The sequence below is a fragment of the Chrysemys picta genome, chromosome 1, assembly GCF_011386835.1.
Source record: "Chrysemys picta bellii isolate R12L10 chromosome 1, ASM1138683v2, whole genome shotgun sequence".
In the NCBI taxonomy this organism is placed as follows: domain Eukaryota; kingdom Metazoa; phylum Chordata; order Testudines; family Emydidae; genus Chrysemys; species Chrysemys picta.
Window position 1 is genome coordinate 111,974,599 of NC_088791.1, and position 15,295 is coordinate 111,989,893.

Sequence of the window (15,295 nt, forward strand, 5' to 3'; positions counted from 1 at the left end):
ATAAATGAAGACTCGGCACACCACTTCTGAAAGGTCGTCAACCCCTGTTATAGCCTGTTCTGTGGTGAGTGCTCCTAGAGAAGGAAAACACCAAACCCAGAATCTCCTGCATGAAGGTGCTGGGATCACCAAAAGCAGAACTGGACTGCTCTTTCCTCTAGGCAAAAAAAAACAGGTAAGAAAATGACCAAGGAAAACAATTCCATTTGCTCGAGGAAGGGTGGGAGAAGGGGTCCTTCATACCACACTCCTCTTAGTCTCTCTTTTTACTCTCTCTTGATCTCAAAGGCACATTGCTGTGGCATCCTTATTTCCAGAACATCTCAAGCATACCTCTAGTGTAGGCCCCAAACAATGGAGCAGCCACATAAAAACGTTGAGGTAGCAGTGAGAGAATCCAGTCTGCAGCAGCAATGGGAGGACCCTAAAGGAGAGTAGAAGGTTGTGGGGCACCCTACGTTTAGCTCCCTCACACTGGCTGCGAGGTATTCCCTCACCCCAAGAGTTGAGCTCACTTGCCCTGTAATCATCCTAAATCTTGCTAGTGCAGAGAGCAAAGGAACAAGCTTGACACCCAAACTGAGATCTATCTCCCTGTGTGACAGACAGCCTGGTGCGAGCTGAGGAAGAGAATCTCCGTGACCCATATCCTGAGCTGTAACTAATCTCTGTCCTGTGAATAATCCTTTATAAAGTACCCTGAGTTAATGGAGAAAAGAAACACTACTTAGGTCATGCTGTGCATTTGTGATTAGCCTTGGTTTCCTGGCTCACTGCATACTCTCAAGGAGACCTGAGACTTTCCATGGAGGATTCAGTTTCAGGATTGAGGGGAAAGAAATGCTGCCTGTCTAAACAGGTGCAGAGCACAGTAAATTCTACAAGTCAGATGACTCCCAGTTTTACAGTATGTTCATATTTCTGAGGGATCCTCCAAGAGATCCAGGTGTCACAGCCCTGATCCCCCCCCTCACTTAGCCCTTACTGTCTGCTGATTGAAGCTTAACTCAACGTCCTTACCGCACTGTCCATGTAGGCTTCAGTCCATATGATGTCATGATCATGGTTGATGACCATTGGACGGCTGAGCACATGCAGATATTCCATCACATTCTCCTGAACATCTGCCAGGGTGGAGATCTGAGTGTAGTAGCCTTAACAGAGAAACAGAAACCTGTCACTCTCCCAGTGTCCTCTCCTGAATTATTCAGGCGTGTTCATTTGAATTCAAAAAGCAAAGTGTCCATTCAAACCTATTTGGGACCCTTGGGTCTTTGCTTTCTATGAATAAGTGAGGGCTTAAGTATGACCAGGGCCGGCTCCAGGCACCAGACGAGAAAGCACATGCCTGGGGCGGCACATTGTAAGGGGCGGCATTCTGGCCAATTTTGGGGCAGCCAGCCCAGCCCTGCAAGGGCAAGAACTAGCGATCCCCACCGCTCACTGTGCCGCCGGGCTCCCCGGGACACGCCACTCCGCGCCGCTCTGAGCCCGGCCCAGCCGAGCCGCCTTTAAAGGAGAGGCTGAGCCAGCACCTCCTGCAGCCCCCAGGGGCTCCGCCGGGAGAGGCACCCCAAGGCCGGAGGGCTGCCCACAGGCGGAGGGAGCGGGCGGGTGCTGCCCTTCACCCCCCTGCAAGCCGCCTTGACCACCCTCCACGCGCTCCCTGCAGCTGACGTTTTTTTTTTTTTTTGCCTGGGGCGGCAAAAAAGCTAGAGCTGGTCCTGAGTATGACAAGTGAGAATACTCACAAAAAGTGAACTTTTAACTCAATGCTCAAATATTCACCAAAAGCACTTTTAAATTACAGGACTAACCAACATAACTAACCAACAGCAGGGTGAATGACACACTGCAAATTTTACACTTGAATATTTGAATTAAAGTCCAAACTTTTGTCGGTTAGTTACATAAATCATCAAACCAGGGAACAGAAACAATATCATGTGACTTGTGAAACCAACCAATAAAAACTTGAATTCAGATGATCCACAGTGCATGAACAGAGAATTATTTACTGACAATCATTTTAAACACCACACACATATAAGCATTTCACAATTTGTTTGTAGACAATTTTCAGACAAAGACAGATGAAATTGTTTATTCCTCTAAACCCTGCTCATGGATCCCCACCCCATTGTGCACCTGCATATGGAAGCCATTTACTGGCTTATATGTGAAAGAATCATTTAGCCCTACTTTGGGGTGCAAAGTGGCAGCATTTTGTGCCAACAATAGCACCTCATAGTTTTAAGGTGGGGAAAGTGAGGAATACTGGGATCAAAAGGAACCAATGGCAGAATTTTAGGTAGACATACATAATGCCATTTGGCCAGGATTCTGGGGTTCACCTTCTGCTCTTGTGAAAAGGGCCATGAAATCTTTAAAAGAAAGGACGGCAGTTTTATCACTCAGCCATAAGATAGCATGTCCAGCGACACAGACACAGACACGCTTAACACCATGATAGAGAGTCGATTTAGTACTGATCAAAGAGTAGCCTCAGTGAACCACCAATAGCACTCTTTGCAGCACCTGAGTTTTCCTCAGAAGTCTCCCATCCAAGTGCTAACTGGGTGCAAACTTTAGCGTATGAGCTCTAAAGAGATCTCAGTCCCAGAATGCATGATTGCAGTCTGAATGTGATGTGTATAGTGGGCTAGTTGTTCACAGACGGCACCTTTGTTGTTGCAAGCTATCCATTTCACATTTTGTGCAAACGTGACTTCCCTTCCAATGAGATAAGTGAAAACCCGGACCTGTGCAACAAGAATACAGATGTAAGAATTATGCAGAAATCATCTCCCATTTGCAACAGTGCCAAGTCAGTCCAAAGAGGTGTAACATGCCACCAAATCAGAATGGTAGTGGCTTAACACCCATGTTGCAGAATTGTAAATGACTATGCTGAAGGACAATGGAGAAATAGGGCCCTTGCCTTTACACTGATATGATTCTCTTGTTCCATGAGGAACTTGTTATCAATCACAATTAACCCACCCAGCCAAGTAGCAATACATGGGGGCACGGAGTGTGATCATTTGAAGATGAGAACTTTTAAACACTGAGCTGGTGGTACACACTGGATTTGTTTTGGGAACAGCCGTGGAGAGGTTTGATTAACAAGCCAGAAGCAAGCATTGTGTTTGATTTCACAGTAGCAGCCAGATCCACATGCGGGTAGCTTCACCACTCATAAAAATTCTTAACCCATGGAAATATTTAACCACATAAAGCAATTAACAGGACACTATCAGGATAAAATTCATCTGTTTTCAGAGTGTTCTCATTCATGTGATCAATAACAATTTAGCTTATTTAAAATGAAACAATATTAAAAATCAAATCTGCTTTTTGCTCTTTCTGCTGTTTGTTTCCCTTGTGCATTTTCCTCAGCTTGGACAAGGAATACAAATGAGTTACTTTGGTTTAGAATCAGTTCTTATTCTTTTTCAGTTCCAGGTCCTGATTCAAGGCTGTAAAGGCTGAGTTGCAAATAGAGCTGGTTGGGAATTTTTTGACAAGACAGGCATTTTCTGACAAAAAACTATTAGCTGAAATGGAAGCTTTTCATGGGAATGTTCCATTTTCAATGAACTTTCCTCAAGAAAGGTTACTCAGGTTCTCTAGGATATCCAGGTACAAGTCTCTGCCTGAACCAGGCAAAGCAAGGACTACGAACCTGGGTCTCCGACACCCAGGAGAGTGCCCTAACCAGCAAACTATTGGCTGTTCTGGGGTGGGTCGGTGTCTGTCTTTTTTTTTTTTCTTGGAAAAGTCTTGGATTCATCCCAGTGTATAACAGGGCAATATCTTGAAATCTCAAAAAATTCTGCAGGACAGGAAAAACCCAACCTTTTCCACCCAGTTCTATTGTAAATACTGCATAGAGATGTTCAGTTATTTATTTATTTAATAAAACATGTTTCATTCTGGAGGCTAGTGGAGTTTTTATTTGTTGGTGGTGGTCTGTGGCTTTTTTTGTTTTTGTAAACCAGAAGAATGTTTCTATTGTCCTCAGCTTTTGAAATAGCCGTTTTTTAAACCTCTTCCCCCCCGCCCAGCACACACACACACACACACATTTTGTGCCAAACTTGACCTGACAGTGTCCCCTTAAAATCACAGCGCCTTTATAATCCCCTCACCAACCTATTGTCTAGCTGCTTTGTGCTGTATTTACAGTAGGGAGCGTGTGAAGGCATAGGTATGTGAGTACACATATTTGGGTATGTGGTGCTTTCTATTCACTCCATGCCAGGATGGTCACTTTCCTTCCCCTCCCCCGCCTCCTTTATTCATCCCTTTTGAGACAAACCTTACGATCAGGCCAGTTGTACTTTTCAAACACAGATTCATAATCCTCCACGGCTCCATCTGTGATCAGCATGATGGCTTGGTTACACAGGCCTCCTTGCCCAGCCTCTCTGAACTACAAATGGAGAGGAACAGCAGCATTAGTATCCTCAGCATTGCCATAATTCTTATTGCTGTACATTTATTTATAACAGGCCAGATCCTGAGCTCCTTATTGAATTCTTACCCAGGCAAAACTCCCAATGACTTCATAGAGCATTTTCCCTAAGTGAAGACTAAGCTTTGGTTGCTCTGTATATTTTTTATTTACATGGCGCCTATCATCATATGCCATACCCAGCTGCTTTACAAAAGTTAAAATAACATGAAAAAAAAAAAAAAAGAGTGCTGGGCACAATGAGCCTTATTGCCTACTGCCCTGTACTGTGCATTGCCATGTACACTTGTAATACGCAGGCATGGAGTGGGTGTAAAACACCACCATCCTGAGTTGGTAGCCATTGGCACTCACTTTGTATAGCTCTGACTGAGTACAAAAGGCGCAAGCTAGTGGACAATCCAGCCCAATATCTCAGGCACAGCCAGTCACTCTGCCAAGGGAAAAAAGGAGGACAAAATGGTCACAGGTGGAAATAGAAAGGCTGTATCCTGAGCATGGCAGAGGACCTGGTATGTGTCAATAAGTGATATTTAATATGGAGTATAATTATGCTAAGAAAGTCTACAAGCTGTATTTCTAAATGCAGACAAAGAGGTGTGGAGTGAGTATCCCCAAAGAGCAGGCTGGGAAACTGCCTGCTTAGCCAGGAAGATAAACTTTTGAAAGCTAGTTTAACTAACATCCCTAAAAGACCTGCTTCCCCTCCCTAGACCATCAACCTGAGGATGGGGAACACAAACTGTTGTGTGTCTCTGCCTAATTGTGGGTGGAACAGACAAGTAGGTGGTGCATACAATCCTTAATGGACCTAGGATACATCACTTTGTTGGTGAGGGGGCAATCTAGTGTGATAATAAGCCAAAACCACAAGATGAGCACCTTTTGTAAGAGACATGGATGTAATAAGGAATTCTGAAAAACCCTTTTAACCATTAAAGCACTCAACCCACACCCACAACTTGAAAAACAGGTCCTGAGAGACTCAGGGCTTCTCTAGATTAGGAAAGAGGTCGAGGTTAGGTCAGGGTTAGCAAATGTGTCGCTAACCCCCACCTAACCTCAAGTCTTTTCCTAATGAAAACAAATCCGAAAAGGAGAAACGCAGGAAGACAGGGAACGGGGATGAATTGCTGGCGGGTGGCCTCTGACAAAAGAAGTTTGGGGAGTGGACATTGCTGTCTAGGAATGTAAAGTATTTCCTTCAATTGTTCTGTGTCTGAGATGAGAGCACCTTATCTGGTGTATTTTATGAGAAGTTTAAATTTAGATATATATTCTTCACACTGGTTCTTTTTGATTTACTACAATTTTCTCTCTATTTTCAATACAACATCTTAGGCTGGTTTGGTTAATTTCTCTCAGGCTGCACCACAGAGATCAAAACCCCATAATCTCTAAAGGCTGGTCCACACACCGTTTTGTACCAATGTAACTACATCTGTTTAGAAACTGATACAGAAACCGATCCCCTGATGGTGGATGTAGTTATACTGGTAGGTTTTATTACTTTAACTATACCAATACAGCTAGAGTGGTACAAAAACTGTGTGTAGACCAGCCCATAGGAGAGTAAGCGAACAGGAAATGATGTCTGAGATTCTAACTTCACTCTGAGATCTCAGTCCAAAGGGCAGAGGTATCCTCTCCCATCTGGTGTAGGTGAACACAACAAAGAAGCCTAAGGACTAAAGAGGAAATGTGTACTAATGGGGCTGAGAGGTGGGGCAAGAGTATAGGTGACACTAAGTCTTAATATAGCTACAGAAATATTTTGCAAAAAGAACAGGAAATATTTTGGCAAATGCCCTCAGGAAGGGAGCTTCCTAGAAGGGGTCCCAGATGAACTCTTGGGATGGAGAACAAAGAACAAACTACTTCTCCAGTCAAGAAAACTTAATAATTTTATTTAGTACTAGCAAGACCTTGAATTTAATCTGTTGATTATCAGCAACCAGAGCAAACTGCAGAGGCTTTCCCTACATCAAGGAGTAAAAATGAACAGCTTCTTGGCTGCAACTTCTCGATTTCAAAGAGCACCTCCTCCTCTTATAAACTATTATGATTGGAGCAATGGAAGGTCTGTCCACTGAGGAAGGTTACACAAACTCACATAGATCAAAATGTAAAGGAAGGAAGACATGATAGCTCTGTAGTAAAGATAAATGAGAGGCAAGCAACTGAATGAAATAGAGCATGTGTGGGAGACTAATTTAAGGCTGACTAAGGGTGTATCACAAGAATAATGGCTTTAAAATAAAGAATGGCAAATTCAGCTTAGACATAAGAAAAAAGATTAAGAGCAATATCAGAAACATAGACCATTGGGCATGGGGAGAGAGTGCAGAGTATAAACTGGTACTTGTGCAGTGCTTAGAGCTTAACCTCTGAAATCCCTTCCATGTCTAACCTTGGTCATTCTGTATTCAGATGGAAAAGTATCTTTACCAACCTGGGTAGTATAATGATGCCACTGCACCTATCACCACCACCAGAAGTGGGACATTTCTTGTGTCAGCTCCACATTGCTGTAGTCAACATTGACACCGTCACTCTCATGTCACCACTACCAACATCATCTGCCTCAATAACATCCTCCACAACATTGCTTTCCTCGGTGCCAACATCACTGTGATGGCGCCATTACTGCCGTTGACCTCATCATTATTACTTTCATCATAACCACTGCTACTATCACATCACCACCATTTTATACCATCACCAAAGCCACCATCTCTTCCATCTCCCTCATCAGCACCCCAATACCACCAAAGTATTGGTTATTCTACCATGATGAGAGAGGATTGGACAGCCTCTATTTGACCACTGTAGAATTTCATGTGTAGAACTCTTTTCCTCTCCACCTATATAAAAACCCCTTTACTCATGTGGTATTTTTATTTGGTTTTTATAAAGTAGTTATTATATTTATTTACTGTGATCCAGTATGCAGAACCCCAAAGGTCTCAGCGGGAGTGAGAAGAATGGTTTATATATAAAATTATTATTATTGGACCACACGTGGAGGTCTTTGCTTAGTTTTTAAACAAGTTGTTACTCAGACAAACTTTCACTGGAGTCAAAAAGACACCACTGGTAAAAAAATAAAGGGTCAGATTCTTAAGTCTGCTCTGCCCTTTTTGCATCACCTAAGCAGCACAAAAGGAACAGAGGCCACTGGTAACTCTGCTGTTGGGGATACCCTGGGCATAGCCAACTCCCCTGCCTCCCTCCACACAGCCCACAGAGCCCAAGGTTTTCAGGTGTTGCTTGAAAATGAGAAAGTGGATATTGAGATGGGTGTCCAGGGGTCTGGAGCTTCACACCCACAGGCCACCACGGAAAAAGCATCTCCACCTGAATGATGGTCAGACTCCTTAAAGGCAGGAGGAATCAGAGATACCTGTCAGGAACAAAGCTTAAGGTGGACGCCTGGAATGGAGCCATGCATCAGGAATGATGATGCTCCTAGGTGCAGATGGAAGTTAGAGATAAAAATGTTAAGTCATTGAGTTATGTTAGAACACAGGGGAAATCAAGACTGAGGTCTGCTATAGAGTCCCATTGTATTAAGAAGAAGGAATGGGTGAGCTACACCTTGAACAGATTTCAAGTGTGTCCAGATGAGAAGCAATGGTGGACTTTAACTACTTAGATAACTCTTACATTAATACAGTGAAACCAAGATCATCCAACGTTTCCTTGAATTATTAAGGGGACAACTTAATATAGCTTAGTTTAGATCTGATCATGACCAACAGGAAAGAATTAGAGACCTGGAAATTGCATGTAATGTGGGAGCCAGAGACCTCGTAATGATACAGTGCACAGTATTAATAGGGGAAGGTGAAATCATCAGCATAATAATAATGGAGGTAAAAGGCAGATTTTAAAACCAACAGTTAAGGCCTGCTCCTGTAGGTCTTTTTGCAATGTGCTATGGGGACTACTTAGTTGTAGTGAGTGAGCAGAGGCTATGAGCATGCACCATTCAGGTGAAGTTCTAGGTGCAATCCCCTGCACTGAGTGGAAGTAAGTCCCAAGACCCTTGAGTGTAACCATAAGGGTGCCCAAAAGTGTGTGTGTGTGCGCGCGCGCCCATGCGTGCGGGCAGGGGAGGGCACAGAATATGCATATTTGAAGAGATATAAGCTTGCTGAAGTGTAAGCAAATGAGGCACTTAGCTATGTGTTTCCCTCTTTGGCCATAGTCTTCTTACCACGAGTAACAATCATACTCTGATTTATTCAGGATCAGATTCCCCTGCACTCCTTGTTTTGCTCAACATTTTTTACTCTGCATTTGTAAGTGCACCACTTTGCATCTGTGGCATTCAGGACCAAGACCTTAGTAGGAGGTGTCTCCTGGGGAACGAAACTAAAGGACTCAGGGGAGCTGGAAGCTAGCAGAGCAGAGAAGGAAAAGCAAGGTAAAAGCAGGACAAATAAAAGACCACATAAAGAAAATGGAAAAAACTAGGCAATTGTGTCTGTGTATAAGAAGACATATCCTGCAAAAATCAACGGCACAAAATAAAGCACTGTTAGCAAAGGATGTAAAAAGGAACAAGAAACTTTATAAATACATATAGTAAGAAGCACGAAAACGAGTAAGGAAAGTATAGGTTCACAATTTATAAAGGCTGGAGAACAAATAAGAGAGCAAGAATCAGGCTGGAATGCTTAATAACTGCTTTGCTTCACTCTTAAAAGGGACAGTAGTGACAGGACAGACAATGCAGTAGTAGGTAAGAGAGAAAGGGAGAGTTTCAAGGTAGAATCACAAGGGTTAGGTTAAAGACTATATAAACTGGACATATTCAAATCAGCAATGTCCAATAGAATTAAAGCTAGAGAGGTGAAAGAACTAGCATAAGGTGCATCTGGTCTACCTACAACGATGTTTGAGACCTAACAAAGAACAAACGAGTTCTCAAAAGAATGAACAAAAACTTGTTTTCAAAAGGAGGATGGAAAGTTGATCAGTAAGTTGAGCTTCAATATTTGGTAAGTTACTAGAACAATTAATAATACAGTTAATTTGTGAGCACCCAGAGGAAACACAGATAATCAGAAAAATCATAGGTTACTGGCTGAATGAAATGCAATGGACACAGCATACCTCTACTTCAGTAACTTATTTAACATCCTCCCGTGTGATATTTAACTAGAGCAGGGGTTTTCAAACTGGGGGTTGGGACCCCGCAGAGGGTCGCAAGGTTATTACATGGGGAGTCGCAAGCTGTCAGCCTCCACCCCAAACCCCGCTTTGCATCCAGCATTTATAATGGTGTTAAATATATTTAAAAATGTTTTTAATATAAGGGGGTGGGGGTCGCACTCAGAGGCTTGCAGTGTGAAAGGGGTCACTAGTACAAAAGTTTGAGAACTACTGAACTAGAGAATGTGGCTGAAATAGAGAAATATGATAGATACACAATTGGCTAGAAAAACTGAACACAGAGGGCCAAATACAGACAAATGCAAGTTTACAACCTTGTAGATGCAGGTGCAACTCCCAGGAAAGTTTCTGTGTTAAATTCAGTGATGAAATAAACAGTGGTGTAAACTGCAAAGAAGAGGTAACATGCATTGATTTGGGATTCAGGGGAAGATATTCGGATTTAGTTTACACTGGTATAAAGCCGGCGTAACATCTTTGTAAACACTGTGCTTGAAGCTCCCTAGTGTTCAGAGCAGACGGACCTGTCTGGTTTTAAGATAAAGTTAGATAAGTTTATGGAGGGAATGGTTTAATGGTAAAACATAGTAGTCAAGGAAAGCCAAGCAATGGTGGGTAAATAGTATAATGGCTAACGGGGTCGGGCTAGAGACTCTTGCCTATATGCTCGGGGTCTTACTGATCGCCACATTTGGGGTCGGGAAGGAATTTTCCTCCAGGGCAGATTGGCTGAGCCTCTGGAGGTTTTTCGCCTTCCTCCGCAGCATGGGGCAGGGATCTCTAGCAGGAGGGTCTCTGCCGATTGCAGTCACTAAAAACAGGATTGGGGACTTCAACAGCAGAGTCCAGGGAAGGGGTAGGGACGGTTTTATGGCCTGCAGCATGCAGGGGGTCAGACCAGATGATCATAATGGTCCCTTCTGACCTTAAAGTCTATGAGTCTATGAGTCTATGAGAGTGGAGTTAGGGTCACAGTCAGAAGTCACACCAAGGGCCAAGCCAGAGTCATTAACTTAGGAAGCAGGTGTGGTAGCAGGAACAGGGAACAAAGCAAAGCAGCAGGAACCAGGGACAAGGAGTAGGAACCCAGCAAGGATGCCAGGACTTGGTCTCAGGGGGCCTGGACAGATATAGGCCTAACAACTAGCTGCTCAGACAAGTAGTGGGACAGGAACAAGAAATTTTATATCCAGTAGAGCCCAATCAGCAGTCTGCTGCTAGTCAACTGACCTCACTGAGTTGGCGGTGGTAGCCTCTGCTGGTGGGGTATCAGCTACAGTTCCCTCATCTCACCTTGCAGTACTGTGGCACAGTGGGTCAGGATGTTGCTTAGCAACCCTATAGGCCTGGGTTTGAGACCACAGGTGCCTGATTCTGCTCTCTCATGCTTGTGTAAAGCAGGAGTCTCCTAATTGAAGCCATGATGTTGCAACAGATTTCCAAGAGTATGGCCCAATTAGGGTAATTTGCATTACAGGGGACAGATCCTTAGCAGGTGTAGGTTAATACAACCTCATTGAATTCAGTGGAGCCACTCCATTTTACACCTGTTGAGGCCCTGGCCCTATGGGAAAGAAGGGGCATGAAGCAGGAGGTAATGAGGTACAGTAGCCCCTCCCCCACTAACTAACTAACACTGTGCCATGCTCGACACTTCCGCACCCAGCTCTGGCATAAGGAGACACAAATCCCCTTGACCTCAGAGCTACACCAGGAGCTGTGTTTGCTCCCTGTAAAACACCACATCTGTGTAAATTACACACATTTTAACACATTATCAAATGCAAGTTTGGTGCCACTCACACACATTTTTTTGACCAGCTTACACCCAACATGTATATAACTCACCCCACCATTTATATTACTTCAGAATCTGACAGAGTTCATGTACCCATTTAATGGGTTGGTGTCAGGTTGAGAGGAGATTCTGAGTGTGATCTAATAGGAGCAGAGACTGACTCAGGCTTATACTGGGCTTTCCATGGGCAGCTTATGTCTTTTCCAAGATCAGGAAAGCAACCTTCTTTAATCCCTATTTCCTTTGACAGGTTTCAGAGGGGTAGCTGTGTTAGTCTGTATCAGTAAAAACAATGAGGAGTCCTTGTGGCACCTTAGAGACTAACAAATTTATTTGGGCATAAGCTTTCGTGGGCTATAACCCACTTCATCAGATGAATAGAGTGGAAAATACAGTAAGCAGATATAAATATACAGCACATGAAAAGATAGGAGTTGCCTGACCAAGTGGGGGGTCAGTGCTAAGGAGGCTAATTCAATTCCCTGCAACAAACCCCGTTGCCAACTCTGTCCGCATATCTATTCAAGGGACACCATCATAGGATCCAGAGTAGCAGCCGTGTTAGTCTGTATCCGCAAAAAGAAGAACAGGAGGACTTGTGGCACCTTAGAGACTAACAAATTTATTAGAGCATAAGCTTTCGTGGACTACAGCCCATCCGAAGAAGTGGGCTGTAGTCCACGAAAGCTTATGCTCTAATAAATTTGTTAGTCTCTAAGGTGCCACAAGTCCTCCTGTTCTTCTTTCATCATAGGATCTAATCACATCAGCCACACCATCAGGGGCTCGTTCACCTGCACATCTACCAATGTGATATATGTCATCATGTGCCAGCAATGCCCCTCTGCCTTGTACGTTGGCCAAACCGGACAGTCTCCACGCAAAAGAATAAATGGACACAAATCTGACATCAAGAATTATAACGTTCAAAAACCAGTAGGAGAACACTTCAATCTCCCTGGACACTCAATAACAGACTTAAAAGTGGCAATTCTTCAACAGCAAAAATTCAAAAACAGACTCCAATGAGAAACTGCAGAACTGGAATTAATTTGCAAACTGGACACCATCAAATTAAGCCTGAATAAAGACTGGGAGTGGATGGGTCACTACAAAAACTAATTTCCCTCTGCTGATACTCACACCTTCTTGTCAACTGTTTGAAATGGGCCACCTTGATTGCATTGGCCTCATTAGCACTACAAAAGTGATTTTCCCTCCCTTGGTATTCACCCCTTCTTGTCAACTGTTGAGAATAGTCCTCTCCACCTTAATTGAATTGGCTCGTTAGCATTGGCTCGTTAGCATTGACCCCCCCCACCCACACTTGGTAAGGCAACTCCCATCTTTTCATGTGCGGTGTATTTATACCTGCCTACTGTATTTTCCACTCCATGCATCTGATGAAGTGGGTTTTAGCCCCCAAAAGCTTATGCCCAAATAAATTTGTTAGTTTCTAAGGTGCCACAAGGACTCCTCATTGTTTTTGCTGATACAGACTAACATGGCTACCACTCTGACAGCTATTTTTAGCACCATAGCACAAGCCCTGCAAGCCTGAGTCTCTAGACCCAGGCTCTGGGACTTGCTACCAGAGGATTTATTTTTGCTATGTAGACATACCCTACATGTGTGACCCCATGAGATTCATATGAAAAGAAATATAAATTGGTTTACATAGGAAGGAACAGTGATGGGCACAAATACAGAACAAGAGAAAATGAATCTGTAGTCTGTTAACTCAAAGACTGAATCCCAGCTAGGAAGGTATACCCCAGGGACAGATCAATTCAATATGAATTAACAATGTGAGACTGTTGAAAGAAAGGTAACTGCTCTCTTGGGATGTGTTAAAAGGAGTATTATGTGTCAAACATGCAAGGTAATTATTCTGCTCTGTTTGGCACTTGGTAGGCCTTAACTAGAACACTTCTTCCAGTTTAGAGCACCATGTTTCATAGAAGACAGACTAACTGGAGGCAGTTCAGAAGAGAGCAACAGACAGGATAAAAAGTTTGGAAAAATAAGTCCTGTATGGAAAGATTAAGAGAATGGGGCAAGGCAACCCCACTGAAGAGAACAGAAGGCTGACGAGAGACAAGATAAATGTTTACTCACAGGTAAGCAATACTATCTGGCACTTACATAGCACCTTACATGCCAGGATTTCAAAACACTTGATAAATGTTAATTAAGTAAGCCTCACATCACCCCTGTGAGGCAAATTAATATTATTGTACCCAATTTATATATGGGTAAATCAAAGCAGGGAGCATTCAAATGATATGTCCAAGGTTACACAGAGTCAGTGAAAGTGCTAGGAATAGAACCAAGGAGACCTGACACCCAGCTACCCTTTTCTACTCGCTAGACCTGCAGTTCTCAAATGTTAGCAACGAAGACCCCCATTTTGATTTAAAAATTTTTGCGGCCCCCCCAAGCTCTCCCACTCCACCCCTTCCCCCAAGGCTCCACCCCCAACCCCATTCCACCCTGCCTCTTTCTGCCCCTTCCCCCAAGTGCACCACGTCCCTGCTCCTCCCCCTCCCTCCCAGCGCCTCCTGCAGCCCGGCATGCAGGAGGCGCTAGGAGGGAGGGGGAGGAATTGAGGTAGGGAGGGGAAGGAGTTGATCAGTGGAGCCCGCAGACCCCCTGGAGTACCCTCGCGGATCCCCAGGGGTCTGCAGACCCCAGTTTGAAAAACACTGCACTAGACCATTCTTTTTCAAGGGATCAGTTATTCTCAGTCAGCAAGAAGTAATGGCCAAGGCTGTCATAAGTGACTAGCCTCAATTTCTGGGTGCTCAATGTGAGACACTTTAAAGGGGTCCGATTTTCAGAGGCTAGGGTCTCACCAAAAATTGAGGCTACCATAAATCACCAGCCAGTTTTGAAAATCTTGGCCCAGAAGCTTAGGACACAGTTGGAATTACAATTTAAATACCACCGAAAGCTCTATGGACCAGATTCTGGGTCTTTCTTCAGCCCCTTTGTGTCACTCGGGCAGTACAAGGCTGTCAAGCTGGTGTAACTGACTTCTTGAGGATTCCCCCTGAAGAGAGGACATCCCAGAAAGGTGTAGAGCTGCTAACTGTTCTCCTGAAGCTGTTCTACACTCTTCCAAAGTAGCCCTTAGCTGCCCCAGATTTATGGGAATATAAAGAAGGCGAAATACCACCTTTTCTCCAACCACAGACTCCTTGTCCATCATTGAGTGGATCTCTAGTGGGCCGGAAAACCTGAGCCTATAATTCTAAAAACAATTGTGCTAAGGAGCAAAACTGCCCTTGGCAATTTGTAATCATTATCATTATACTCCGCTGTTGTGAATCAGTAATTTCAATACACTAATTTACTCCAGCAGAGGATCTGACTGGTTTTAGTGAGGAGTAATTTTGTCACCATACACAGGGATGTACTAGATAAGTGACCATTAGAGATGTATTCCAAATGAATGATTTTAGCATTAAATCACGACTGCTTCCCTCATCCTTTAGATCATCCTCTTCCCATAAAGCATCACCTTGTAATTGCCGATATCTCATTATCAGCATCAGAATGACAACACCAGATTACCGTTTTCACACATCAGCTCCAATCACAATTAGTGCTAATACCACCACCCTATCATCTCAGCTTCTGCCATTACCCACAATACCATCCCTGGGCAGAATTCTGATCACACTTTCACTATAGAGTAAATCAGGAACAGCTCCACTATAGCCAATTGTGCAAAACTGGTGTGAGTGGAAAATCAGGCCAAATATGTCAACACCTCTAGCACATGGTACAGCTAACCTCACCACCATATTTACTATCAATAACACCATCTTGTTAGC

At 43.7% G+C, this 15,295-nt stretch overlaps 1 protein-coding gene across 1 annotated transcript in view; it reads right to left on the bottom strand.

The window, feature by feature from the left end:
• Positions 1–15,295, bottom strand: part of CACNA2D4 (calcium voltage-gated channel auxiliary subunit alpha2delta 4) — a 160,986-nt gene that overhangs the window by 111,825 nt on the left and 33,866 nt on the right. The window contains exons 11-13 of the mRNA XM_065595497.1: positions 4,322–4,435; positions 2,684–2,762; positions 1,021–1,154 (exon numbers count right to left, since the gene is read on the bottom strand). Coding sequence (XP_065451569.1) covers positions 1,021–1,154; positions 2,684–2,762; positions 4,322–4,435 — 327 coding nt within the window. The remainder of the gene's footprint in view (positions 1–1,020; positions 1,155–2,683; positions 2,763–4,321; positions 4,436–15,295) is intronic.